The 26,539-nt window shown below is 45.4% G+C and overlaps 5 protein-coding genes and 2 long non-coding RNA genes across 14 annotated transcripts; 4 read left to right on the forward strand and 3 right to left on the reverse strand.

Annotated features, from left to right (window-relative positions):
- Window positions 1-35: 35 nt before the first annotated feature.
- LOC105275220 (cyclin-dependent kinase-like 4) lies at window positions 36-3,806 on the forward strand. Of its 3 annotated transcripts, none has more exons than XM_011331907.3 (6): window positions 36-357; window positions 1,452-1,641; window positions 2,387-2,734; window positions 2,814-3,080; window positions 3,164-3,313; window positions 3,397-3,806. In XM_011331907.3, exons 1-6 carry the CDS (start codon window positions 290-292, stop codon window positions 3,532-3,534), a joined length of 1,161 nt encoding a protein of 386 aa, XP_011330209.1. In that variant the 5' UTR covers window positions 36-289; the 3' UTR covers window positions 3,535-3,806. The 3 variants fall into 3 exon arrangements, with proteins under 3 accessions (XP_011330209.1, XP_011330211.1, XP_011330210.1); XM_011331909.3 differs by lacking the exon at window positions 36-357 and adding an exon at window positions 712-853; XM_011331908.3 differs by lacking the exon at window positions 36-357 and adding an exon at window positions 1,201-1,318.
- LOC105275219 lies at window positions 3,710-4,706 on the reverse strand. The gene is made up of 2 exons (XR_893203.3): window positions 4,486-4,706; window positions 3,710-4,161 (listed from the first exon to the last, which is right to left on the reverse strand). It is a non-coding gene; the product is annotated as an uncharacterized LOC105275219 (long non-coding RNA).
- On the forward strand, window positions 4,697-7,964 carry LOC105275218 (DNA polymerase epsilon subunit 2). The gene is made up of 5 exons (XM_011331906.2): window positions 4,697-4,834; window positions 4,939-5,019; window positions 5,120-5,280; window positions 5,391-6,606; window positions 6,681-7,964. The coding sequence occupies exons 3-5, from the start codon at window positions 5,168-5,170 to the stop codon at window positions 6,954-6,956; spliced, it is 1,605 nt and encodes a 534-aa protein (XP_011330208.1). The 5' UTR covers window positions 4,697-4,834; window positions 4,939-5,019; window positions 5,120-5,167; the 3' UTR covers window positions 6,957-7,964.
- Window positions 7,367-13,226, reverse strand: LOC105275217 (egl nine homolog 1). The gene is made up of 5 exons (XM_011331904.3): window positions 12,313-13,226; window positions 11,114-11,832; window positions 10,056-10,175; window positions 9,695-9,902; window positions 7,367-8,205 (listed from the first exon to the last, which is right to left on the reverse strand). The coding sequence occupies exons 1-5, from the start codon at window positions 12,674-12,676 to the stop codon at window positions 8,174-8,176; spliced, it is 1,443 nt and encodes a 480-aa protein (XP_011330206.1). The 5' UTR covers window positions 12,677-13,226; the 3' UTR covers window positions 7,367-8,173.
- Window positions 13,227-13,362: 136 nt separating this feature from the next.
- On the reverse strand, window positions 13,363-21,826 carry LOC105275225. Of its 5 annotated transcripts, none has more exons than XM_011331921.2 (7): window positions 21,737-21,826; window positions 17,581-18,577; window positions 16,836-16,912; window positions 16,682-16,780; window positions 14,854-15,186; window positions 14,493-14,777; window positions 13,363-14,392 (listed from the first exon to the last, which is right to left on the reverse strand). In XM_011331921.2, the coding sequence occupies exons 2-7, from the start codon at window positions 17,671-17,673 to the stop codon at window positions 14,200-14,202; spliced, it is 1,080 nt and encodes a 359-aa protein (XP_011330223.1). In that variant the 5' UTR covers window positions 17,674-18,577; window positions 21,737-21,826; the 3' UTR covers window positions 13,363-14,199. The 5 variants fall into 5 exon arrangements, with proteins under 5 accessions (XP_011330223.1, XP_011330224.1, XP_026829762.1 ...); XM_011331922.3 differs by having other exon boundaries at window positions 14,200-14,392; window positions 16,836-16,909; XM_026973961.1 differs by adding an exon at window positions 15,681-15,822 and having other exon boundaries at window positions 14,200-14,392; window positions 16,836-18,577.
- LOC105275224 lies at window positions 18,571-20,115 on the forward strand. Its single transcript, XR_003407277.1, has 2 exons — window positions 18,571-19,382; window positions 19,569-20,115. It is a non-coding gene; the product is annotated as an uncharacterized LOC105275224 (long non-coding RNA).
- Window positions 21,827-22,758: 932 nt separating the features above from the next.
- On the forward strand, window positions 22,759-26,539 carry LOC105275223 (zinc finger protein 250). Of its 2 annotated transcripts, XM_011331917.3 has the most exons (4): window positions 22,759-23,521; window positions 23,575-25,102; window positions 25,366-25,525; window positions 25,766-26,539. In XM_011331917.3, exons 2-4 carry the CDS (start codon window positions 23,715-23,717, stop codon window positions 26,396-26,398), a joined length of 2,181 nt encoding a protein of 726 aa, XP_011330219.2. In that variant the 5' UTR covers window positions 22,759-23,521; window positions 23,575-23,714; the 3' UTR covers window positions 26,399-26,539. The 2 variants fall into 2 exon arrangements, with proteins under 2 accessions (XP_011330219.2, XP_019885890.2); XM_020030331.2 differs by having other exon boundaries at window positions 22,759-25,102.

A 26,539-nucleotide genomic window follows, 5' to 3' on the forward strand; every position in this document is an offset into this window, starting at 1 on the left:
GACACGAAATCTTATTTAGATTCGGCTTATTTACTCGGTAAGCGAGCAATCGGAAAGAGCGAGCGCAAAGGCATTAGCCCTCAAAGGATTATCGATCGGTTGGTCGACGTGGTTTTAGGCGGAGAAACGGACGCACGGTGGTGAGAAAAGGCATTCTCGGTGGGAAAGGTAAGCGCGTCAACGCAATGTCAACGTATCGACGTACGAGATCGACGATCGCCACGATACAGGTGGGACACGGGATGCATATTTTACTCGTAGCGTGAAACTGTACGTGAGGAGCATTCGGATGGACAAATGGCTTCAAGATAGGAAGCTTTGGCTATTTGGTAGCACGCTACCATTGCTACCGAGAAGGTAAATGTTACGACCACGGCATTTTTACGTTAAACTTGTACTGCCCGCGGAGTCATTATCCGATTTCGGTTGGACAGTTTCTCAACGGCAATTATCTTTACACTCTGCACTCGTAACGTGATCCAACGTAATAACGTTTTCGAAAAGATCTACGCGTACGATCTCGAGATGCGAGCAAAATGTATTAAATTGCCTGAAATCCCATCATTTGATCGAATCTCCTCTTTCAAGTTTTCTCTTTCGTATTGCGTAACGCTTGCTACAGCACCAGTGAGGAAACACATTTTCACCCCTTTCACGGTCACGAGAAATATAGGACTGTACAGGCGCATCTGCACGCGTCGCGCGACGTGTAATATCGATTGTCAATAATCAAGGCTTGAGCAACAACGTAAAACGACGTTTCTGACTAGTATCGTCCGGTATGTTCGCCGACAAAGCCGCCCGACGAGGTCACCCCACAGCGGTACACCATGAATTCTATTCTCGGATTTTTGTACGTATTTATTCGTCGGTTTAACATTAATTCAATTGCTTTCTCGATTGTATAATATTATATAACACCACGTTCGATCGAGTATTAAATGTTTAACGACAATTTCTCATTTCGTCGATCAGACCACTCGTCGCTCCACTCGAGTATCAATCCGATTGCTATTACATACGATTCTTCTATACAAGTATATATATTGTCAATGTATTATTTCGAGCGACATAACGAGATTACGAGAGAAATATCATTATTTATCGATATCATTATTTTCCGGTCCGGGTTGCGAATGCGATTACTAGTAGTTTCGATTGACAAGTAACATGCTGCGTCTGCGCTAAACGCGGCTTTGAATGGAGCTGAACTTGCGGGTCGTTGGAACGGAGACGGTCTGGTCGGTACCGTTTGTCGTGGTACTATGCTCTTTACGCAACAATTAACGTCGTTGCCATGCCTTGCCAAATATAAAAAGTGAGTGTGTTGAAGAATCATTTCCTGCTCTCTTTCGGAAGCAACAAGCTGTACAAAATGTCGTTTCTCACGATCGAATTTGCGATTGATTGCTTAATAATATAGACGTTAATAATAAAATGATGTTGCACAGATCGCGGGCGCCGAGCAAAACCATGGAACGCTATGAACGTCTGGCACGACTCGGCGAGGGTAGCTACGGCGTTGTTTTCCAATGCAGAGATCGGCAAACTGGGAATTTGGTCGCTGTAAAGAAGTTTCAACAGACCGAGGATGATCCGTTGATACGTAAAATCGCGCTACGGGAGATACGTCTTTTAAAGGTAAGACTTGATGTTTTTCAAGCGAATTTAGTCGTCATCGTCGAAGAGTACGGAGTAAGTGGCTTAACGATCGTAGCAAACGTCAAGCGGTAAACACTTTGTACGTCCAAGTTTTTCCAAGATTATTACTCTTGGATCGCGTTTCTTCGAGGTAAATGACCGCCAACTCCCATCCTACTTCCCTTCCTACGTAGGATAAGACACAATCGCGGGACACGGCAACGTCCTCTGCAAGAAGCTTAATAATAATACACTCGATTAAGCTATATATGTACGTACATGTGTATATTATGTATTAAGGTGAACGTTACATATGTGTGAAGCAGCCCGTTGAAGAGATTATTTCAGTTTTACGTCTTACCTCCGTGCGAAATTTTACTCGTATACTATATGTACAACGAAGGTAATTGCAAGCTTACGCACGAGTAGTGAGTGAAACACCCTATGAGAAAGCAGTATGGAGAAGTAGCCAACGGTCAATACCGGCGGCGGTCAATATCTTGGCGTGTCCCGGTCTTGCCGACCCCTTATCCTTGCGATCAGCAACGGTGAGGTGGGTTCTCCACCAAACGTACGCGCTTATTCAAACGAGTTTTCATCTTGCGTCCCGTGTTTTGATATTTCTCTCGTTATCGATGGCAAAGTTCCCCTTTACGCGACACGGATAATTTGTATTTGACGATTTAATTGCGTTTGTTTCTATCGCGCACGGAAAATTAATACTTTAATTTATACTTTTACGTAGAACCTTAAGCACCCAAACTTGGTGAATCTTCTGGAGGTCTTTAGACGCAAGAGAAAGTTACATTTGGTGTTCGAATACTGCGAAAATACCCTCCTCCACGAAATGGAAAAGTATCCGAGCGGTTGCCCGGATCTGACAACGAGGCAGATTACTTGGCAAATTTTACAAGGTGTCGCTTACTGCCATCGCCTTGGATGCGTTCACAGAGACGTGAAACCAGAGAATATTCTCATCACCGCTGAAGGCGTGGTAAAGTTATGCGACTTTGGATTCGCGCGTATGCTCAGTCCCGGTGAAAACTATACGGAATACGTCGCGACCAGATGGTACAGAGCACCGGAATTGCTGGTAAACCTCTACATTTCTCGCGGACGCCAGTTGTCAGTGTCAGAGCGGTGCAATGATAACGATGTTTCTCGCTCGATAGGTCGGAGACACGCAGTACGGTACTCCGGTCGATGTATGGGCAATCGGTTGCGTGTTTGCCGAATTGATACGAGGTGAAGCTCTCTGGCCAGGAAAATCCGATGTCGATCAGTTGTACTTGATAAGAAGGACGCTGGGCGATCTCTTACCGAGACACATGGCCATCTTTCAACAAAACGAGTTTTTTACTGGCATCATTCTTCCAACGCCACAAACCCTCATACCCCTCGAGGACACTTTACCCCGTGGAAATAGCAATCCTTTACAGGTAAGAATACCCTTTCATCGCCAAAAGAGATGCCGATAAATGTACGTTAGACGTAAAAATGTAAATTGTCGCGTTCCTTTTAGCTGGATTTCTTGAAGAAATGCTTGGATAAAGATCCGAACGAAAGGTGGACGTGCGAACAGCTGTTACGACATTCCTACTTTGACAATTTTCATTTCAAAATACCGGAAGTCGAGACGGAAGAACTTAAGAAATATCGGGAACGATCACGGGTACGTTTTATTGATTTCGATAGTAAGTGATAATTTAGCGAGATAGAGATGCGATTGAACGTGTATTTTTATCGTATTTTTAGAATAGCAATTACGGTCAAATGGTGTTACCGCAACTACCCAAGGCTGGTGGTCCTATCCACGGCCAAAGTGAAAGCCGACCCAAGAGTTCCTCTATACATCAACCAAATTTTGACCACCTACCTACTATAAGGGGTTAATTATAATCTCCTTTGTAATTGTACATATATATTTTCGTAAGTTTTTTCAGAGTGCTTGCGTTAATTTAAAATTGCCTGGCCGACTGATTGTTATCGTTCTTTTATTTCTATACCTGTACACATTTCTACACTTTTTTTTTCTCCTTTAAGGTTTTCCTTAAGATTTTCATTTACATTCATGTAATATAATTTTTGTGTATATATATATATATAACATAGAACTGCAACTCGTATACTCGTATGTCCCTTGCAATAAAGCAACTTATTCGGTGTATGTAACGTTTTTTAAACGTGCGCGGCAAACAGACCAAGTAAAATGTCCATTCGGATCGAACAAAGAAGAAAGAAACCTTTGTTTCATGATACAAAACATCATAATTAGGAACAACAGCGTCAAGCTTTACTAAGACTAAGGGATTAGATCCGTAACGTTCTCAAGAAGTATATTTCTTATACAACTTGACCAGTGGGTGATTGTGCCTTTCTTCGATTGGCACGTAACGTTCTTGCAACATGAACCAACCTACGTGAACTCCTACGAATAATGGTACAAAGGTGTACGAGAGACGATACATTAGTCTCCATCCTGATTGCCTCGCCGGTAATGTCTTCATCTTCTAATTTTTCCTATGGAATATAAATATATTTTTTTATGCGATGATAGTACTAATTTCTCCCTTTGAACATACCTATTTATCCTTGTGTTAAAAGTGAAATTTCGCTTGACATGTCCATTAATTGTACAATATGTACCGTATAAATTGAGACAAGATCGTAAAAGTTACAGTAGTCGAAAGATTGACCTTATTCGCTTGATCTTATTCGTACGTTTACTATAAACACGCAATTAACACAAGAGTAATGCAAACGTTTGTTTGACATTAGGTATACCAAGCAGCAATTGACAAAGATACTTCAATTGTAATTAAGAAGAATGAAACAGCTCTTTACCTTTTGAATAGTGTTGCAATTTTTCGATTTGATCGAATAATTCGTTTGTTACGTCCGTCTGTATCCTCGGGTGCTGCTAAACTGTACCAGTCAAGCCAGGTTAATCAGACGCAATGATACACGCGATAACGCGCCTCTCTCGAGTGTGCTGATATAAGTAGAAATCATAGATAGAATAAAAATGAAAATAAAAATGTATTCAATCGACCACTCTGAACCCGTCATTAAGCGGTAACCTGTAGGTTGGATCAGATTTCGTTGGTGGCGGCTCGTAGCAGATTTTTCTCCAACTAATTTTGACGAGGCGGACTCGTCACACGACGCGGCGCAAGCTGTATCCAATTTAGTGGTAAGGAATGTTTTGTTTATAATTGATGATAATTACGTACGGACAGTGGGAAAAGCCGAATCTTGAAGTAATACTCGGGTGGATCAAAGTTTTTTCATTTTCAGGATGGTGTTTTCGCGACAAGCTTTAAACTCTCCTTAAATGCTGTTGATGTGCTGCTAAAAAAACGGGAGGAAAAGAATAACGTAACGTATAATTTCAAACTCACAGTCACAGGGCATTTATCGAAGAGTGTGTGAACTAACCTCGATGTTAAGAGTCTATGAAATCATTGGTGTTTTTCAGTGATTGAGAGAATTAATCTCGCTCCTGACATCTTTTCGTACTCGTTTTATGATACAATTAGTAAATGTTTTCCAACATACGTTGCGCGAAACGATGGATGACAATAAATGCGCACGGATGATTCAAACAAACTTTTCGTTATACGGCCTGGTATTGTCGAGGTAAGTATCACTCTTTCCTTTGGTTGGTTCCTTCAAGGAAGGTTCCGCATCATATATAAATACTACTTGCATTACGGTGCGCGAGTGTGTTACGTAAACGTTTGTTCCAGGGAGCTTGGAGCATCCCTCGCCAAGCGGTTGTTGACGATACCGGAAGATGAGCGTGAAACTTGGCTGAATCGCATCATAGGGCTGATCCTAGCCCAAAATTTAAACGACCCGCATGTTAGTGTGCAACACGTAAAAATCGCCATAGAAGAATGCTTGGAGCCAAACAGGTTGAAAGACACCGAAACGGTGTTTAACGTTATAGATGGATACGACGTGCCAAAGATAAAATTCGACATTTCCAAGAGAAAGTTCACCGTCGACAATGAAAGCTCATATCCCGAGGCGCGGTACAAGTCACTAATCTTCAAGCACCGCTTTGAGACGATATGGCAGAAAACTCTGAGGCATAAACAGTTTCTGCCTTTGAGATTGGAGAAACAGACGGGTGAGATGAACTTGATACCCATCGAATATCTGTTGAGCGAGCAACGGACCGGCAAAGTACAGGTAATGGGTTTGATAACGCAATTTAGGGAAGATGAATATTATCTGGAAGATACCAGCGGAACCGTTCGAATCGACCTAAGCAACACCGACTTTCAAGATACTTTCATCATGGAAGGCTGCATAGTGATAGTCGATGGAGTCTACAAGGATGACGTGTTGCGCGTAGAAACGATGGATTTTCCGCCAATAGAATCGTCGGAGAGTTTACGCTCCGATTTCGGAGATGCCAATACATTCGGTGGGCCAAGTAACGTATCTTTAAAAATGTCGGAGAAATTGCAGGTTTACGAGCAGAGTAACCAGGACGGTATGATAGTATTCATAGCGGAGCTATGGCTCGACGTTCCAAACGTCTTGCAAAAGTTCAAAATGGTGTTGGAGGGTTACGTGGATTATCCACCCATAGCTTTCGTATTATGTGGCCATTTTCTCAGTTCTCCTACAAACGCGAGCAGCGCGCGAGTTTTGACAAGCGGTTTTAAAAATTTGACCGACTTGATAGCGCGGTACGCGAACCTGAAGGAATCCTCGAGATTCGTCTTTGTGCCTGGTCCGCATGATTTAGGCTCGCCCAAGATCTTTCCAAAACCCGCTCTACCCAAGTGTATCGCTCAACGAGTCACGGAAACACTGCCGACCGCTATCTTTACCACGAATCCATGTAGGATACAATACTGCACAAAGGAGATTGTAGTGTTGCGGGAAGATATGCTGACAAAAATGTGTAGGAACGCGCTTCGTCTTCCGAAAGAGCAACACTTTAAGCACGTAAGTAGCCGCGTATCCTCGACCGCTCGAGTGCCAAGGTCGATTACCATTGATCGAAAACAAAAAACTTTCAGTTTGCCAAGGCCATCATCAGCCAGTCACACTTGACTCCTGTGCCTCTTCAAGTCGTCCCGGTATATTGGAAATACGATCATGCTCTGCGGATATACCCAACGCCAGATCTGATTGTCATCGCAGATAGTTTTGAGACGTACACGACCAGCTGTTCCGACTGTTACGTCATTAATCCGGGAATGTTCTCGAAAAACAATTTTTCGTTTCAAGCTTACGTACCTGCCAACAACCAGATTCAAGACTGTCAGCTTCCGAACGACACCAGTGTTTCTTAGATCGATAACGCGCGCTACAGGCTAGTCACAATTGTCTCCATCTACGTCTTGCGTATATTTATTCCGCTTCGATGACAAAATCTCCTTTATTTACAATACTTGAAAACAACACCGGCGCTGGAAACGCGAATTTTACGAATTTTACGAATTTTACGAATTTTACGACATTGTACGAAAAGGACGATTTTTGACAAATTCAATTCCAGGGACGAGAAGAATATAATTACACAACCGTCGCAAGAAACTGTCTCCGTGCTCATCCCGTGCGTCTCTTTTGCCATTTCTTACATTGAGATGGCTAATCTGGAGTCGAGTTTATTTCTCCAGAGTATTCGTGCACGCAGTTGTGTAGGACACGCGCGCTCGACTCGTATAAATAGGTACATGTAGTACTAAAGACACGGTGTTTCTATCGCTTCTCAATGTACATAATATTATACACAGGTACAGACTGGGCCCCGATTTCTATTCATTTCGTTACAATGGAAGCATGATTCTCGATTACTGGCCGTACTAAAACAAACGTGATGACGTGAAAAGATGAACGTTTCATCGTAACGTCACCTTACGCCCTCGTCTATGAGCAATATTCTCATTTAGCAACTCATTGCAGCAATATTGCTTAAATAAACGGCGCAAATTACGGAGACAGTATCACACCAGCGTGGTGTAACGTCCACGAAAGTTTCTGAATTCTTCTATTACACCATACTTGTTACATTTTGATCATCTCACTTGAAATATCTCAAATGCGACATACTAGAAAGACTATTTAATACTTGATGTAACGGAAAGTTAATTCCCAAACGTAAGCTTTCCTTAAAACATGGGGAGCATATCTGACACTTCAAAGTTTAAATTTAAATAGTAGTAGATTACAAAGTGCGAACGCGTAGAATCTTGGAAATCCAAGTAAACGAATATAGGTACATGTAAATTGCGTAAATTGCAACAACTACACACACGTCAACGCGTATCACGTATATTACAGCGCGATTTGTAAGAAAAGGAAAAGAAAAAAAAAGGAACAGAGCGCTCTTACGTCTATTGCACTTTCTTGTAAACGCGCGTTTTTGTCTTTAGTAATTTTGTCCGTACGCTATTCAATTCCTCCTGCAAAAATTATAATATATATATAATACGTAATATTCTTTTCTTATGTACAAGTATAATTTCAGTCCAGTCGGACGGCGTGGTGGTTCCTCGCATCCTGGGCCTCACGAACTATTACTTTTTGCGTGTAGTTCCCCTGGAAAAGAAATTTACGGTCAAAGTTATCAAGCCGAAATCGAATGTACATGCTTGGAAAGAAATTACTACTAGAAAGAAGGAAGAGATAATGAAAAGCCTTCATCTCCTTCGATTCGTTTTGTGCGTGAAAATGCGGAGGAACGCCATGCCATTTGTCTAATCTATTGAAATTTGCAAATTTTTACTTTGTGATACGGATTAATCGATACTTGTACGTACCAAAGATGAGAAGAGAAAAATGTGTGTTTTATTTCAAACTTTATTTCTATTGGGAGTGTGATTTAGTTTTGAGGGTTTTTGCAACAGATGGCTGTAGTGTCAGTTTGTTCCAATAGCTGTTTCCGATAACTGTTCTTTCTTACAGTCGTGACATTATCCATGACATTTAGTAGCATTATAGCAATAACAGTCGTGTTTATATCATCGTAAAAATGCAACTTCCGAAACAGCGTTTTCGACATGCGTTGCTTTTGTTTTTTAATCGAAACAAAACTGCGGCTGACGGTTATAGAATTCTTGTGGAAACTTATGGTGACGCAGAATCACCATCAATTAAGGACAAAGAACGCTCGGGACAACGAAGAAAGCTTGAAAATGCAGATTTCCAAGCATTATTGCACGAAAATCCAACACGATCCACTTCAGAACTTGCCAGAGCATTAAATGTTGATCGTACAACAGTTACGAAACATTTACATGAAATGGGAAAAATTCAGAAAGAAGGGAAATGGGCTCCACATGAATTATCGGAAAGTGCCATTTGAACATTTGCATTTCGTTGATCGCCAGGCAAAAAAAGAAGAGTCTTTTGTCTCGGATCGTTACTGGGGATGAAAAGTGGATCCAGGCGAACCATCAACATCCACTCCGAGACGCACTATTGACGGTTGAAAAGTAATGCTCTGTATTTGGTGGGATAATGTACTAAATCCGCATGAGACTGTCACGGCTGATGGTTATCGACACCAATTGTACAAGTTGAAGCAAGCATTGGACGAAAAACGACCAGCAATTGCGAGTAAAACGACGGAAAGTGATTCTTCTTCGTGACAACGCTCGACCTGACGTTGCGTTATCAGTGAAACGAACACTATTAGAGCTTGAATGGCAAGTCTTCTCCGGACATTGCTCCATGCGATTATTATTTGTTCCGGTCGATGCAACACGCTTTCATAATTTCGAAGTGCGAAAATTCGTCGACGAATGGATCAACTCAAAAGAAGAATCATTTGATCGTGGTGGAATCCATCTCTTGCCAGATAGATGGGAAAAAGTTATGGAAAACGAAGGAAAATATTTTGATTAAGGTATTCATTCATTATCATATTTAAATACATGCGTTTTCGAGCCAAAAAACCCTCAAAACTAAATCACACCCCTAATATGTAATATCCTTTCAAGATGGCTCATTGATACCTCGTGCGAAAATGACTAAATGAGAAAAAAAGGAAAGAAGATGGAAAATAAACACGTGCTCAATTTCTTACTTTCTCTTTGATATCTCCGACAGGCTTGATTCCTTTCTTCGGCGTCAAAGTACCAGAGCGTGATGGCGTACCTAGTTTTGTACGCCGGTTGTACCTCGTGCGGATTCCGCCTGTCGGACCAGAAAAATAATATCCTGTCAAAGAGAGGTGCAATGTCGGCTACTTGATCGCATCCATCGGGAAATATCCTCAATAGTCCGCCGTTCTCCTGTATGGAAAATAGAAAACGGACAATTACACATTATTTATTAATGCCAGATTTTAGAAATGCTCCCGATCTCGAATCTGGAATGGTGAGGAATCACATTTATATTTGTAGATTGCGCATAAATGTGTAAATGTATAAAAGGTAGAATGGCACCTTGATGTCCCAATCCCGGTTAAGATAGTAAATGGCCGTGATGCAACGTCCGTCTCGGTTAGGATTGTCCACGTGTTTAACGTAATGCGAACCGTGACCAGGATAACATGCCACCATTGCCTAGAACACGGATAACAGTGGATAATGGATTTCATTGACGAGTTATAATACGGGCTCGAAAATGTACACAAGATAAAAAGTATGGTAAAAGCAAATATGTATTTGGCTAAAAGTAGACGTTGCGAGATGACGCGAAAGAATGACAGCAATGACAGCAATGACAGCAATGACAGCAATGACAGCAGCCGCGTACAACGACATCACGTATTAATTAAACACGTACGAGTTGATTGTAACGTGACACATTGCGAACAATGCGCGGACATGGTGCGGATGTGTTACTGATAAAACAAGAGATGACATTTGTGAGATTCAATGACGATCCGTTACGATACAATCGAGTTGCGTGACACGTGACACGTCATAAAGCGCATGTCGAGATGAAAAAGGCACGAGAACTTTTATTTGTATCCAAGTCCTGCATCGCGGGAAGGACGAAGGACGTAAATGTTTCTCGCGCGCGCGTTCAAGGTTGTTACGACGTTAAATCTTTAATGCGACGCGTGGAATCTTATCGCAAATCGATAAGCATCTCTTTCGTGAGAATTTCATCGGGAAACCTGACGACTGTAAGAGACTGCAGATTTTGGACACTTGGGTTAATCAGTTGGGTGGTCCGTGGACGTTGACGCGCGCGCGCGAAACGAACGTGCGTCGCGAGGCGCCCGGTGAGCGGAGAAAGAGGTGGGAATCGCGCGCGGCGTACGTGACCGGCTGCACTTGGCGCTCCCGTTCCCACTCTCTTCCTTCTTTCGGCAGAGTGCTCCCTCGCGGAGGATGGTTACATTTTTGGAATCCTGACCTTCGCCTATCTTTCGGCGCGCGTTTTCCGACGGTCGACGGCACACAATGAACGCATAGCTCACGAACGTACAACGTATTCTCTCCTGATGAAATGATCGTGCGAGACGTGATCGCAAGAGCGGTGCCCTACTCACTTTCGTTCGCCCGTTGATCGTATAATTGCCTATTTTCCCATTGTTGTGCATTTTATTGGCTCTCATGATGATCGCGTCTACCTGCGATATCAGCATGCCGATATTTTGACACTGTTGCTCCTTTCCGTCCAGCCAGATTATCTGGTCACCACGAATAGTCTTCAAGTCATTTGCGCTAGCTTTGTTGGAAACCAATTGTCCGTCTTTAAATAACCCGGCACTGTACATGTCCAAAACTTCATTCAACACCGCTGTACCCTTCTCTTTGCCTAAAAATTTGTCTACCACGCACACACCGTACTTGTCCATGTCTCTAATCACGTACGAGCAAATCTTGTCTATAAACTCTTCGAGATTATTCTTGTTTCCTTTCCTGTGTAGGAAAGGAGGCAACAGTTCCTCTTCCTGTCCCAATCGCACCTCTGGGAAATTCTTCATGCCGTTACGGCGCAGAGTAGGTATGCCCAGATCCGCGTTGTCTATACCGTGAAAGATTCTCGAGCTCTCCAGTGCGGGATTTAGAAGCTCGGCTCGAGCTCCCAGAATCGTGTCCTCCGAACTGCCCTCGTAAGTTATAGGTGATGTCCAACCATCGGGCTTGCTGTTGCGTTGCGTTGCGTTGCTCCTCGTCCTGCCGTTGCCGTTTGGTTTCCTCTTAAGATTCTCCTTTCGTTCCTCGTACCGTTCACTCGTGTCGTTGTCTCCTTGCGTAACGGAATCTGCAATCAGATCAGAGGTACGTGCAAAAAACCACTGTCATTTCTGTTATCGAGAGAGAGAGAGAGAGAGAGAGAGAGAGAGAGAGAGAGAGTCAACGGCCGCCACACAGCCGGCATGCGTGAGCTCGATCGTACGAAACGTGACTAACGCGAATCATCCGGAGATCCGAAACGTAACGCGATATAGACATAGACGACGCGGCTGTACGCAGAAAGCGCCGCGCTCAGTGAGCACGCAATCGGCTATTTATGTATCGAATGCGAGTTATCGGCAATGAGATTCGCCGAAACGTATTGTTGTTACTGCGCAATACTCTCCCCTCCTGCCCCTCGCTCTCTTTTTCTCTCTCGCAAAATCTCATTGGGGCGAGATAACGCTCCCCCGGGCGCGAAACCGACGATGCCGATGAGGTCGACGAAGCCGATGAAGTCGATGAAATCGACGAAATCGACGAAACCGATTGCCAAAAAGAGATGTACCTGCGAGTTGTTTCGCGTTCTGACGCGACTCCGGAGTGACGTTCGAGGTCTCGCTTAGGTTAGAAACCTGGTCTGGCGCGGTTGCGAGTTTGCGGCTGCCGACGGAGAGATTCCGCTTCGCGGTGGAAAACGGCTGTTCCGCAGGCGCGGCAGATGCGACACGCGCCGGATGAGTCGCGCAAAATTCCCGATGACGTTTCCAATCGAGTCTCTGGTGCTCCTTCGTACAGTAGAAGACGACCTTGCAACGCGAGCACCTCAACAGTTTGTCACTTTTGTTGCAGATCACGCAAATCACCTGTGCACCTGTTTCAACACCGTGTCCGTCGGGTGTCTGCGCGCAGCTTACTACCGGCCCGGACATGTCTCGCCGTCCTTACTTTGCTGTTCCCGCGACTGGCGACGGCATCTCCGCAACAACGAGGAAAGTCACACGCGGGCTCGCGCGCCGCCCGTCCGCTCTACTCGTTACTCACGACTCCCGAGTCCGAAACTCCGAACGCGCGTAGCTGGTAACGGCGCCAACGGTATATAACCAATACGGTAACTCGCGCGCGCGGCTCTCCGTGGTCTTGCGTTCACCTTCGCCAAAACGCGACGGCGCATACGCGTGATAAGGAGGTTGCGCGCTGAACGCGCGATGCGATCGAAACTTTTTTTCTCACCCTCTCTTGTTTTTACGATCCCTCGCTGATGTTTCGAACGTTTCAAAGACACGTACTAAAATCCTACTGTTTTTCAACAGAAAAAGCTCTCAAAAAACGCCGCGTTCGCTATCGAGATCGCGTCACTGTTTCGTCTCTCGAATAAATGCAGCCACGGACCTCGTGGCGCGTCATCTACCCGAAGCATGTCGGAACCATTTTGTCATTAGTTTCGCTGGATGACGCCACGGGGCCCGCGCAGTCTCGAATTACTTGTAAAAAGATCCGCCATGAGACTCCACCGTCTTTGACTGAAAAATTCAATTACGAAGGATTGGAAGCGATATGCTCGCAAAGAACAAGTCAGGTTAGGGTTGAAAATTGTATGAATGAGCATCTATACGTGTATCCGTGAAAAGTTTTATGATTATAAATTGTTTAATTTTTTCTCGTATAAAGTATTTGTTATCTCAAACTATGTCAAACGATAGGAAGATAATTAATTGCAGTGATATCGGAAATTGTATCTCGTACATTTTATGAGTAGTTCTAATATACAATATGCAGTTGCAACCTGTTGTTAAAAATCTTTCAAATTGCCCTCGATATCGTTTATGTCTCACTACAAGAGATATTTTCGTTATGTTTCATATTTTTACGTTCTTTGTCCGTCGAAATGGTTAGAAAGTGCGCTGATGCTATCTACAAGCTTAATATAACGACTCTACATTACGTAAGATTCGCCGCCGATTGAATCAAGAAATGAATATAATAATTGAATTTGATTCCACTTAAATTTGCCATTTCATTTGATCCCTGACTCTCTGTTGAAATACAGAGAGAGAGTTAAGAAAAAGAAAGAACAGTTAGATTAATAAGAGGAATAAATAAATAGATTGCGCGTTTACGACGTAAACGCGAAATGGCACGTGAATATCGATTCGCTCGCAGGCATTCCCTTTGTCCCCGACGTAGCGATCGGCCGTTGATGTAACGATTCCGTTGAAACGATCAAGTGGATTGCGACGTATTGTCAATCGTACTTTGGCGCGACTTGGTTGATACAACTTTTACAAGTTCGGACTCGAGTCTTTCTCGCTGATTTTGTCGTGCCTCCTTCTCGATATTAGATGTTACAAGTCGATAAAATATTACATCCCTGAGAATTGCTATTGACCTCTCGAGAAAAAAAGCATATGTATTTCGTCGTTTCTTCACGTTGGAATCGCTCTGGCGCGTCACTCTAGTAAGGAACGTTATCTCGTACGTAGGCTTGTTTTCGATACTCGTAATGCTGACACTTGCCCCACCACGATCGTTTCACGCATACCTTCTGTGGCTTCAAGATAAAGCATTTCGATTGCAGCACGTCGAAAAAGATCTTGCCTATAAAATCGGCCGACGCGGTCCCAGCCATTTTCAAGCACGTGCGAAACCTACAACATGTGCGAAAGAAGAGAGGAATTGCATCAATCGTCCATGACAAGTGTGTGTGTCTCGCGTTATTAGTGTAATTCCGTTAAATTGTAAACTCACCGTTCGTCGCACACGCAGTGCATCATACTCGATATTCTCCAATTGAAGACGCCGTAGCGCGTCTCGAATGCCGGTATATGGAACGGACAAGCCGTATCGTGCTTGCGGCAACAGGCGTCAGCGACGCCAAAGCCACCCAGATTGGTATACTTGGTAGCACGATCGCCGCGACCGCACCATTGTGTCCCTGGTATCATGAATAATTCCCTTCGAATCCGATTTCGGCCACGACCCTGTTTCTCGTTACTCGCCGTCACGTTTGCCTTTGATCTTGCTACGTATTTTCTGCTCCCGAGAAAAATGGATTTCTCGTTATAACGTGAGAGTTTGCTCGCATCTTACTCTGTAGGTAGGTACCTACCTATGTCGACGTTGAGCCACCACTTGGTCCCGTGCTCGCATTCTCATGCGAGCACACCGGTGACGAAGCTCCGATGTTGACGATAGCCAAGAGAGATCACGGGGTATCCTCGAAGCGTCCTTACCGTCGTCCAGTTGGAACACCACGATCGACACCTCGTCACCGTCATCGCGGTGATGGTGATGGACGCCGCGAGAGCTGGCCGAACACTCGCTGTCGTCCCATCGCGCGAGCTCGTCAATGCAGTCAGTCAAAGTTTCACCGGCGTATATCAATTGCAGCTTTCTGCTCGACTTCCGCAACCAGATCTGCCGCAGCGTCGCGTCGGTGCCTCTATCGAGACCGATAGATTTATACATTGATCAGTGCAGCCCGATTTAATCGGTAAAACATCGGTGTGTGATGCGTTTACGTGTGCAGCCAAGCGTAAACGCGTCAAATAGCCTTTCGATTCACTTTCCTATTAATTCTCTCTCGATATTAATGCGGACTAATTTCTCTTTTCAACAAACGACACCAAGGAGGATTAATCGAAATAAATCGAAACGCGCGTCTCATTAATAATACGTTATCATTCGATTCGATCCTCATTTAACGCGAAAAAAAAAAAGAAAACGAAAGAAGAAGAGAAACGTGTAGAAAAACATGCTCGGTAAATTATTCGTAGGGAAGCAGAGCGTGCGCACTTTCTTGACGACGTAAAAGAGCTTTCCGTCCTGCGTTTAAGTGCAAAGTGACGCTTCGTGGTCGTGGCATTCCGTGGTATCCTCGTGAGAGCATCAGCAGATGAGTCCCATCTAGGAGACTAAAACGGGATGGCAACCTACCGAACTACGTTTAGGTCCAGCGCAAGAGGGGCCAATCCGGTCCCTACGTAAAGGTTCCGGCACATCCGCTGTCGCAGAACCTAATCCTTGCTTACTTAACTCGCCGCTTTTCGGCTTAAGCGCTTGGTTGGCTTTGCGGTTACTGTCAACGAATAAACACGATAAATTGCTGTTTATGCTCTAGTTTTTCACTTTCGAATTTTAATGAGGCAACAATGTAATTATTATTATAGCGATATCTCTATCGTTATTATTATTATTATTATTATTATTATTATTCTACACTCTGCATGCCGAATCGCGAATGATTTTCTAACTTTTTCATTTGTTACTTATTTCTTATGGCAGTCTTTACCGTTTGCGTTTTCATCTTGCATTGCTATACGTCTCTGACGTAATTGCAATTTTAATGGAAACGTTTATGTTCAAAAGTAGAGCGATTCGACAAAAGGACGAGTAAATAAAATGTAATATTGCTCGTGTTTGTTTGTCGCATCGATCCTCATGGACACGAGCCGCGACAATATGATTGTATTGGGACTTGGTACGGCTGACAAGGATTCACAGAGAGACCGTCGTTTCACCGTTTCAGACGGTATCAGCGTTCTTCGGAACGATGGATGGCGTTTGAAAGACCCAACTGACGCTAAATGTATACGTAACAGCCAAGCTTCCACGTATATCGGCAATAGTGAAAAGCGGCATTGTTTTCGTGCTCGTCAACCGCGTTTCTGCTTCGATCTGCCTGTCTATGGCCTGGCTATGGAACGGGACGATGAGTGGGATTTGCCTGTATCTCCGAGAAAATGTTATTCCGGGGAGGAGGATGGAGGAAGCTGAGTCGCACACTAGGCTTCGTTAAACACCCTGGACACGCACACTCGTTTTAAGAAAGATATGACACGCAAGTGCCTTCTTATCGAGGAAAAATTTTAATTACGATCGTTCGTCGCGCAGTTATTTTTCGCGCGATTAAAACGTAAAAACGTGTTAATGCCTACCCCCAATTGACGATGGTCTCCTTGGCGCAAGCTCCAGGCCACCGAATGATCCGCTCCGATCGCCCGTCCGATAAGATCGTGATGATCGAGATACTGTGGCTGGAAGACGTCCCCGTGAATTCGGATGAAACATTCGATCGTGCAAAATATGTACCTTCTCGTGGTAAAGCCTCGACGGACGGTTGCGCGAAAATCATTCCCAATGCCAGCAGCAGTAGCATCGGGTACCTGCTTGAAAAAAGTCAGAACACGAGATGACCGTTCTTCTCCGTTTCGAAATCTTTATTACATCTTTCTTCTTGTTTTTTATCATCTTCCGTCATCAAGTTTGTGTTACATAAAGCTAACGTACAGCTGGATGTGCCCGTAGGCATTTGACAAGTGGCGACATGATTACGTAAAAAGTTTCCATGAAAGCTTCTTTCTTTGATGTAGATGACACTTCATCAAATACTCGCCAGTAATGCCAAACGATTCCTTGTACACGTGTCTCGCGAGACCTCGCGCGTGTTACAAATTGTTCGACCAATACATTTGATTAATGTGTAGTGTAACGATGAAAACTAATCGTGATACTCATCATAATAAAAAAAAAAAGGGAAAAGAGAGGAAATTCGCAGTATATCGCGTTTGCCGCACATAACTAGTATACTCTGCGACGCGACGTGCACGTGATTCCGGCGTAACGCAACATAATTTTGTGTTTATTCTTAGAAGCGATATCACGACGACATCACGTCATCTTTGATATTTTTCTTTCTTTTTATATCGATATCGCGAGAGTTTGAAGCAAACAAGAGCGTTTTTCTCATATTCGCGTCTGTTGTCTCGTCGTTGCATCATTATCTAATTCGAGATTCTCCCTTTGCAAGATTACGCGAGATAAACGATAAACGTACCTCTTTGATACACTCATCCGTACCGCGTCCGATATTGAAAGATAACGGATTCTCTGGATTGCCAAGTATCACGGAAGATTCAAGCAATGCCATATGTGTCGTACTCTCACATAACGCCGTCACCGAGATTTCGCGAGAGAGAAACCTATACCAATCCCTCCCTTACGTTACTCGTTCACTCGTATCACTCGTATCACTCGTGTCACTGTGCGTCCCGCGATTAAATCACACCGTTGTTACCGTTGAAAAAATGAATTTTCAAAGAAGACGAGACGGAGAACGGAGAACGGTGAACAGTGATTAGCAGATGTAACACCGAAATCATCTAGACGAGATTTGATTACTTAAACGTCGAATTTTTGCACGCGACGTGACGATCCAGCGGATGTCGGTTCGCTGGAAGCTAACCAACCGCCGACCGGCCGTGCTGACAACTGGCGTGCTACGCTCGCGCGGCTCTCCCTTAAATACCGTCGAATACCGAGTTCGTAGGAATATACGGACGGTTCGGTTGTCCGGCAGTTCGCCTACACCACCACCGCCACCGTTTTGTCACTCGCGCGCCTTCTCTCTCGTCTCTTCTCTACTCACCCCTCATCTTGCTCTACTCCGTGCACTCTACCCTACTCCGTATTTCCCTTCCGCAACCCCTCCGTCTTCGTCTCGGACATCAACCAAACTCCACCCCCTGCCCCTTCTTCTTGTCCTACTCCTTCGCATCACCAACGGCATCCAGCAGCGCCAACGAGTCGCACGCCTCTGCCAAATCCAATCCCACCTACTCTCGTTCTGAGGGATCTGTTCGCCTGGTCCCTCTTCTTTCAGTCTTACTCTCGTTGTTCCTCCTGCTCTTCTTCTTCCGTTCCCGTCTGCCAGTGTCAATCCAGAGTCTTGGAGTCCACCAGGCTATATCGTGACCGTCTTTCGACTCTCGAGCGATCCATCATCGCGCGTCATTGATGCGATTTGAAATTTCGCTGCAAGTACACGGTGAATCCTGAAACAAGTGTAACATTTCTACGTTATAATAATAGTATTGTTATAGTATTGTTGGGGCTAACTGGAAACAAGGTTTGCAAATTTTTCTAAACATGATAGGTGAGAATAAATGTAATAATGGGGAATTGCAAAGAGCAATTTCCGAAGCAGAGAGAGACGACACGGAGATTCTATCTTTGCAATTTTTCTCTATCGTTACCTCGCCTCTCAATTATGTGCCATTACGCGACGGCACATTGGTGATATCGGCGAATCGTTCGACGATAATGAATTATGCAAAACCGTGCGACAAGAGCGGTTGTCGTCATTGGCTGCGAATTCCGAAACATCGTACCACGATTGGCGCGTGGCCAAAGGTCTCTTTTCACGCGAAATGCGCGATAAACCCTCATCTCTGCATGTCGCGCGAACGATTCCGCATGTAATGTACGCGTGTCATGTCCACGAACGTTACAACAGACATTTTGTCTCGTGCTCCGATCGATGATATCGTCTATCCATGATCGGCCGTAGTAGAGGAATCAATTTTCTTACTTTCCTTTAGTTGCCTAGAATAGAAGAACAAGGATCGCGTGCGCAAAAAGGACTGGTTGCTTTTTTCTCCAATTTTTTCCCAATCGGAAAAGCTGCCAATTTCGTCCGCCGATCCTAATCTTTCTGCATGGCGCGTAAAATCACGACGGTCGAAATCACCTGGCGGACGAGTGACAGAGAGAAGAGGGCGGTTTTCATCTATTGTAACCCTCGTAACTGTGAGTCGGCGGCACCGCCAAAAGACGAGGGATGCTCCGACAGTTGTGAGAGTATGTATGTATAATCTCTCTCTCTCTCGTATCTGAAGCAGTTTTGTTTGGATAATTATCAAATGGCAAGATATATAATTACTTGTTGTTTATCCTCTTGCTACTATCTGTGAAATTTCAACAATAACTTTCTTTCTCTCAAGCGCAATACCATTCAAATCATTGTATAATAACATTCTGTAATAGATACGATGCATTTAGCCGAAAAATGTGCAACTTGGCGAGGCCGAATCAGAGGCAAGGGTTCACGAGCGAGGAGGTAATTCTCACGCTCGAATATATTCAGCAATTGTTACGATTCTCTCTACTTGAATCTCAATCTACGTTTGTCTCTCCGCTAATTTGTTGTATCGATAAAACATGAAATCTGGCAATGTATCATACTTGATAAATGTACGTATAGAATAGCAAGAACGTGCATGGTGTGTCGGACTTGCACCCTCGTGGAGGTAATCCCCCCCTTTTCGGGCTGCCTTCTCGTCGAGACACTCGAGGCATTCATCAAGCAACGGTCGTTTTTCGCGACAATTGCCGAGCAATAATTACATAATTCACCCTTGGCCACACTTGGCACCCGGCTTGGCGCTAGGAGGGACCGTCGCGAAGATGGCTGAAACCACGAGGCGGCAGAAGGAACGACGTAACTGCTTCGCGTCAAGCAACACGTATTATAGATCTTATTTAGGCAGCAATTTGTCGACGAAAAAAAAAAACAAGATTTTAATCTGAAAAATTTAAGGTTTCTCCGAGTTTCTAACGTGTTTATTCCCTGATTTATAATTTGAGCGATACGTCAAGACAACCGGCAAGAGAATCAATCGCGCAAACAACAAAAGAGACGTACGGACGCGTAAAGATCGTCGCGAAGAAGCATCGTCGAGAAGAATGGAAAAGGAGAGAGGAGAGAGAGGGAGAGAGACGAGCGAAGGTTGCTCGAGCAATCTATTCGCATCTCGCTCTTCCTTCCGTCCTTTCACTTTGGCTCGCGATGAAACAATGGGGCAACAGTTGCAAGACGCGATAGCGCGGGATTAATTCTCGATCGATTTCGGAAGCTACTCTATCCGCTCGTATTGTCCAGAATCGGTCCCGAGAGTCGTCGGCTTTACGTTTGCCGTATAGATGCTTTCACGTGCGTGTGAGTTGGTGGACTTTTGTGTCCATGTACGTGTACGCGCGCGTATCGCGCACGCGCAACGAACCTAAAACGCCAGAGCCGAAGATCAAATTATTATTATCATCATAATCGTCGATGTGTGTGCGTGTGTACATGCATATGCGCGCGCGGATACCCGCCACTTTCGAAAGTGCTTAAAAGTTGCTTGCTTCGCCAAAGATCAAAGAAATCAACGCGCGCAACGCGTCGCACCTCTCATGTTCTCTCGAGGGAATGGATGAAGCGTCTCCCAAGCGAATACATTTTCAAACGAACCTACATGCTACACGTATCATACGTGTAATCTGTCAGTAAAGTAGCCTGGAGATGCGATCGTAATGTAATTCCGCTCGTGATTGCGATGCAATTTATGCGTACCTTTTTAATACGCATCAATGAAAAATACATAATGCGAGAGACATTGAGTTTTCTCTATGTAGCATAGCATTTTTTTCTTCTTTTTTGATTTGATAATCTGAATATTCTGAATAATGTTAAAATTACACGTGAAATCAGCAGTAAGAGAACGTCATCGATGATCCCATAGCGTAGCGGCAAGACATAATTGATACGTACAAATCACCCTGCTGCTGACGCGAGGACGAGAAGCTAGGGATGGGTACGGGAATATACCGAGATATATACCGAGATATATACCGAGATATATACCGAGAAGGGACGATCGACGAACGGTTGTTTGACGGCACCTCCCTACACTGACGCACTACGTGAAGCTGGTATCGCATTCACGGTCCACTGCCTCAGGATTCGGGTCCTCTACCCCGCTTCTCCACGCTGGCTCTTCCTTGTAAAAAGAGAATACCGAGAACGCGCGCGCGCACACACACGTGCCACACACCACCCTCATCGGCGATCCGTAACCCCCGATCGTCAGAATCGAAGGTATCGCACAACGAGATGTGCTTAGCGAACCGCTACATAAATAACGCATCTGCCCCCCTGTCGTTGCTGTATACGTATACGCGCTTTAAGCGGCCATGTATTCTTTGCTTCTGATACGACACTGATAACGATTAAAACCGTGGCGAATTAAAGACGGAGGCGATTAAAGACGCAAAGGAAAGTTTAAGGGCAAAACGCGCTGTAATGACCAAAGCGGTCAAGTGGAAGCTGTATCTATACGCGTGAATGTTAGAATACGAAAGACGGAATAGACGTGTGACCACAAGATACTCACTTCTGACAGCATGCGTTGGCTTTTTGCCAAGCTGTGTGGTGATGCCAGACCATTAACGAGCGGGCTTGCTTATCAGTTGCTGAGTTTGCGCTACCGCGCCGGCGATGACCAGCCGTCCGACGAGACCGTTTCTGTCCTCGTACCATCTAGAGGCACCTCTACGTCTCGTAACTCGCCACGTACCGCCCGTAAATCGACTGCCGAGTGGCAAGCAATTTTTAGTTAGCGGTAACGTTACAGCGGGCACATGAAAAAATGTTTAAAAAAATGGAGCTGCTACATCCCCCGACAAGATGATGGAAAACGTTACATATCTCTGTTGTCTCAACGCGTTCGATTTCATTTTCAGACTTGAACTTTCGGCTAAAACGGCATCTGTCGAGGAAAGTCGTGTAAATCGCGAAAGAAATTGATTTGATCGAAAAGCAACCAAGAGCGAGACGGAACTTGTCTCTGTCTGACCGATACTCGATAAATCGCGTGTTTACCTGATGGAACCAAAGTCGAGTCCAAAGAGAGAAAGGAAATGCGCCGTTGACGGGGGGCAAAAGTCATTTTGCAGATAGTTTCTAGCGCGATAAACGCGCGAACGAAACGTTGGAGTTGGACAAATATCTCGTGACATCTCGCGTCGAATGACGTCACGCGTGTCTCTCCTTCCAGGAGGAGAGGAGGTGGCGCGGGATCGTCGTAGGGGAATCGCGAGACGATTCCTCAAATTACTCGTAAGGACGTGTACACGAAACCGCAAGTACGGAAAAATGCAGCGCGTTTCGTCTTTCGTCTCGATAGACTTGAAGCGTGTCGCGTATAATTGTAGCGAGTACGTCCACGTATACTCGAATACGTGATTCGAATATGGCGGAAAAAGTGCTCGAGCGTACCCGCGCCATCGGCAAACAACGAAAAGTGCTGCCATCACACGCTGCCGGAAGCACTCCGCGACGCTATCGGCGGCGGCGGTGGCGGCGGCTCCCTCCAAAATCGCACGTACATTGGCAACATTGTTTTTTGGTAGTTTACAAATAAAATGGCCGATACGTGAGGCTAGTTTGTATGGACAGTAAAATATGCAATTATGTAAAATTAATGACCGTCGGTCGTGCGTGCGATCAAGTCAAAGCGTAGCCCCGTGATCGCGAAACGCGGAAAAAGTATACGGAGTGCGAGTGAGCGGGTGGGAGTGCCGCGAGACGAAGGTGGAGATTGTCTTTGAAGATCCGTGGACGCCGCGGGCCCGAAGCCGAAACGAGGGATCACTTATGGTCTCCAACACATAGAAAACCGAGTGGTCCGCTCGTACGGTGTGTTTTCCTCCGTTAGCGGACAGTGGTGTGGCGCAACGATACGAAAATTTCAGACAAGTTTGGCCCGTCGGAACGCTTGAAACCGCGAGAAACGGCCTCTGTGCTCGACTCCCGCAGCCCGCTCCGATACTCCCGACGCGACTCTCCAGTCGCGGACCCAACACGGTAGTCTCGTTTCGTCTCGACTTGACTCGACTCGCGCGAATTCACCTTTTTCGGAGCCCACGTTGCAATTCCGAGATTGGCGTAAGCGCTTTCGAAGCACGTTGCACGCAACACACAACACGCACACACACATACACGTACGACTCTTTTCCTTCTCGAGAAACATCTAGTTCTCCTGGCCACATGCTAGCAGCTCCGTTTTCATACTCGACCTAGGCCTACGGATACGGATCGGGTCTCAAACTCATCTTCTCTGGCACAAGATATGACACCTTTGTTTCGCATCCAACGTCGAGATACTGGAGTGTGACGGGTACGTTTACTTGGAACCTCTCAAGATATTTCCCACGGATCAGTTTGTTGTAGTGGAAAGGATCGGCGCGGAAAATGCATTGACAGATACAGAGGAACCCGTCACCACCGTAGCTGCTGCTGCTGCTGCTGCTGCCACCACTACTACCACCACTGCTGTCGTGTCCAGCCAGACTAACCCATCTGTCAGGACAATGTGTACCGCGCCTGGCAATGCCGGTACATTTGGGTATCCTTGGCCCTTTCCTGGGTCAGGGACAGAGACCCGGGAGAATACCCAGAACGACCTCGCGACCAACATCAGTTACGCAGTCAACAATAACCAAGATCAGGGTTCGAGCCAAAAGATACAGGTGGACATCAAGCCAACCAAGGTTGCCACCACTGCTCATCGTCGCCCAATGTTCACAATGAACGAGAGTTGTCAACAGATACCCACCACGCATCACGGCCACACCGGTGGAGCGCATAATCAAACTACCCATGGCACTCACGTCCGCACCAAAAAGCATCACGATGTATTCTCCTTGACCTGTGACAAGGGGGGTTGTAATTGCGACGCGTCGCATCCGACACCGCCGCCTTCTCTGTTTCCAAACGCCTTAGTCTTTACAACAACCGACAAGCATACCATGAGTAAGCACTTCATGACACCCATCGGACCACTGCAGCTCACGGCAGAAGAGTGCAACGAGATACTGATGAAGAGAGCGGCCGCCGCCTCTAATCAATCCACCGCCGCAAACAACGTGGCGACCAGCCAGACGGACAGTACCACCGCTCATTTCGGACACGTTCTCACCCATGTGAACACCACGCAAATCGAGACCAAGGTGAAACAACAACAGGACATGGGAAGCCAGGCCCGCGCTCCAAAGGAACGACCTTACACTTGTTCCGAGTGCGGCAAGTCTTTCCTCTTGAAACATCATCTTACGACGCACGCGAGAGTCCACACCGGGGAACGGCCGCACGTCTGCGTTCATTGCAGCAAGACTTTCGCGCACAAACACTGTCTTCACACGCATTTGCTGTTACACAGCGCCGAGAGACCGTACCAATGTCGCGAATGTAAAAAATCTTTCACCCTGAAGCATCATCTTGTGACGCATACTCGCGTACACACGCGAGAACGACCGTTTGTCTGTCAAGAATGCGGTAGGGCATTCCCTCTGAAACGTCATTTAGTGACCCACAGCAAGTTCCATTCCGGGGAAAGACCTTTCGTTTGCGAAGAGTGTGGCGAGTCATTTTCGCAGAAGGATCACCTCACTATGCATTCGCGCTTCCACGGCAGTCTACATCCGTTTGTTTGTCACGATTGCGGTGCAACCTTTCAAAGGAAATTTGAATTGGTTAATCATGGCCGACTACACGGTAGAATCCCGCAATCGTGTACCGTTTGTGGGAAAGAGTTTCTGCAGAAGAGAACACTTTTAGCTCACATGCGCCTACACACGGGCGAAACGCCGTTTGCTTGTACCGTTTGCGGGGAAGCATTTCCACGGAAAGCAGACTTGGTCGCTCACTCCAAGATTCACAATAATAACGCAAACACCGACGAAAAATCTCTTACGTGCAGGTGAGATCACCTGGATTAATAGCGTAGCAATTACCTGTCTTACTCTGGTTCGTTCTGCCAATGCAAGTCCTGCGTTCTCGTCGAGTCTGATCTACATGATTTTCGTTGCTTGTCATTATGTTGGAAAATTAAAGTTTCTCTCTCTCTTAAGTTTCTTTACTCTTAATTACGCAGAACGCTATGTATGAGATTTTTGTTTTCTCGCAAAAGTTTGCCTATCCCTCGTCAATCTCTCGTCTTTACTGATTATGATTGATTCTCAGGGAATGCGGATTGGAATTTACGAATCGAGAGGGTTTAACTTTGCATCTGAGGTTACATTCTGGTGATCGGACCCTTGTAACGGACCTTTGTGGGCTAGCCGCCGCCTTCCAACAAACCCCGGGACATTTCCTTACTCCAAACACTCCAGGAACTCATCAGGTAATAAAAATAAATAATCATGCTGCAATCTAGTAGTGAAATGTCTCCAAGCGGCACAATTTTGACACTGATACCATCAGGTTTCAAGTTCAGTGTCACTTCTGCAATGATGATGGCCGAATTATTCATTCAGATTCAATTGACATCTTAATGTCGAATTGGAGCAGCGCATATGTGTGCGTGTGCATGTCTTGCCTTTTGAAATGTAAAACACGTAAATAATAAATCAAATATTTGCAGATGAACGGGCCAATAGGAACACCTGGCGTCAGTCATATGCACGGTGCAACGCAAACGTCGCCACCGGTGGGTGCCGGGCCAAAACCTAAACCGCACATTTGTCCTGATTGTGGTCGCGGCTTTGCACAAAAACACGGTTTGTCGCAACATCAACGACGTCACACGGATGGCAGTTGCCACATAAGATCCCACGTATGCGACAAGTGTGGCAAAGCTTTCTACCAGAAGAATCATTTGTTATTACATCAGCGTCAGCATATGGATCCGCCACCTAGCATACTTAGACAACAACAGAGACAGGCTGCTCAAGCTGCTGCCCAACAACAGCAGCAGCAGCAGCAGCAAGCGCAACAACAGGTACAGCAGCAGCAGCAGCAGCAGCAACAACAACAGGTGCAGCAGCAACAAATGCAGCAGCAGCAGTCGCAACAACAGCAGCAGCAGCAGCAAACGTGTACCGTCGACACAAAGACAATTCAGTTACAGGCGATACAGCAACAAGTGCAACAACAGGTGCAACAACAGGTACAGCAGCAGCAACAGCAGCAGCAGCAGCAACAACAGCAGCAAACGCAGCAACAGCAAGCATGTTCCGTGGACGCTAAAGCAATACAGTTGAATGTCACCATGTGAGACGGTATAAAGACAAAGAGCTGCAGAATCTTTGAAACGATAGCACTCCCAAATGCGCACCCAGCTGCCACCCTCTGCACGCACTTCTCTTGTACTAACGATATATATTAGATATATATTTATTACGCTAGTTTCAAATAT

Source organism: Ooceraea biroi, chromosome 11, assembly GCF_003672135.1.
Source record: "Ooceraea biroi isolate clonal line C1 chromosome 11, Obir_v5.4, whole genome shotgun sequence".
Classification (NCBI taxonomy): domain Eukaryota; kingdom Metazoa; phylum Arthropoda; class Insecta; order Hymenoptera; family Formicidae; genus Ooceraea; species Ooceraea biroi.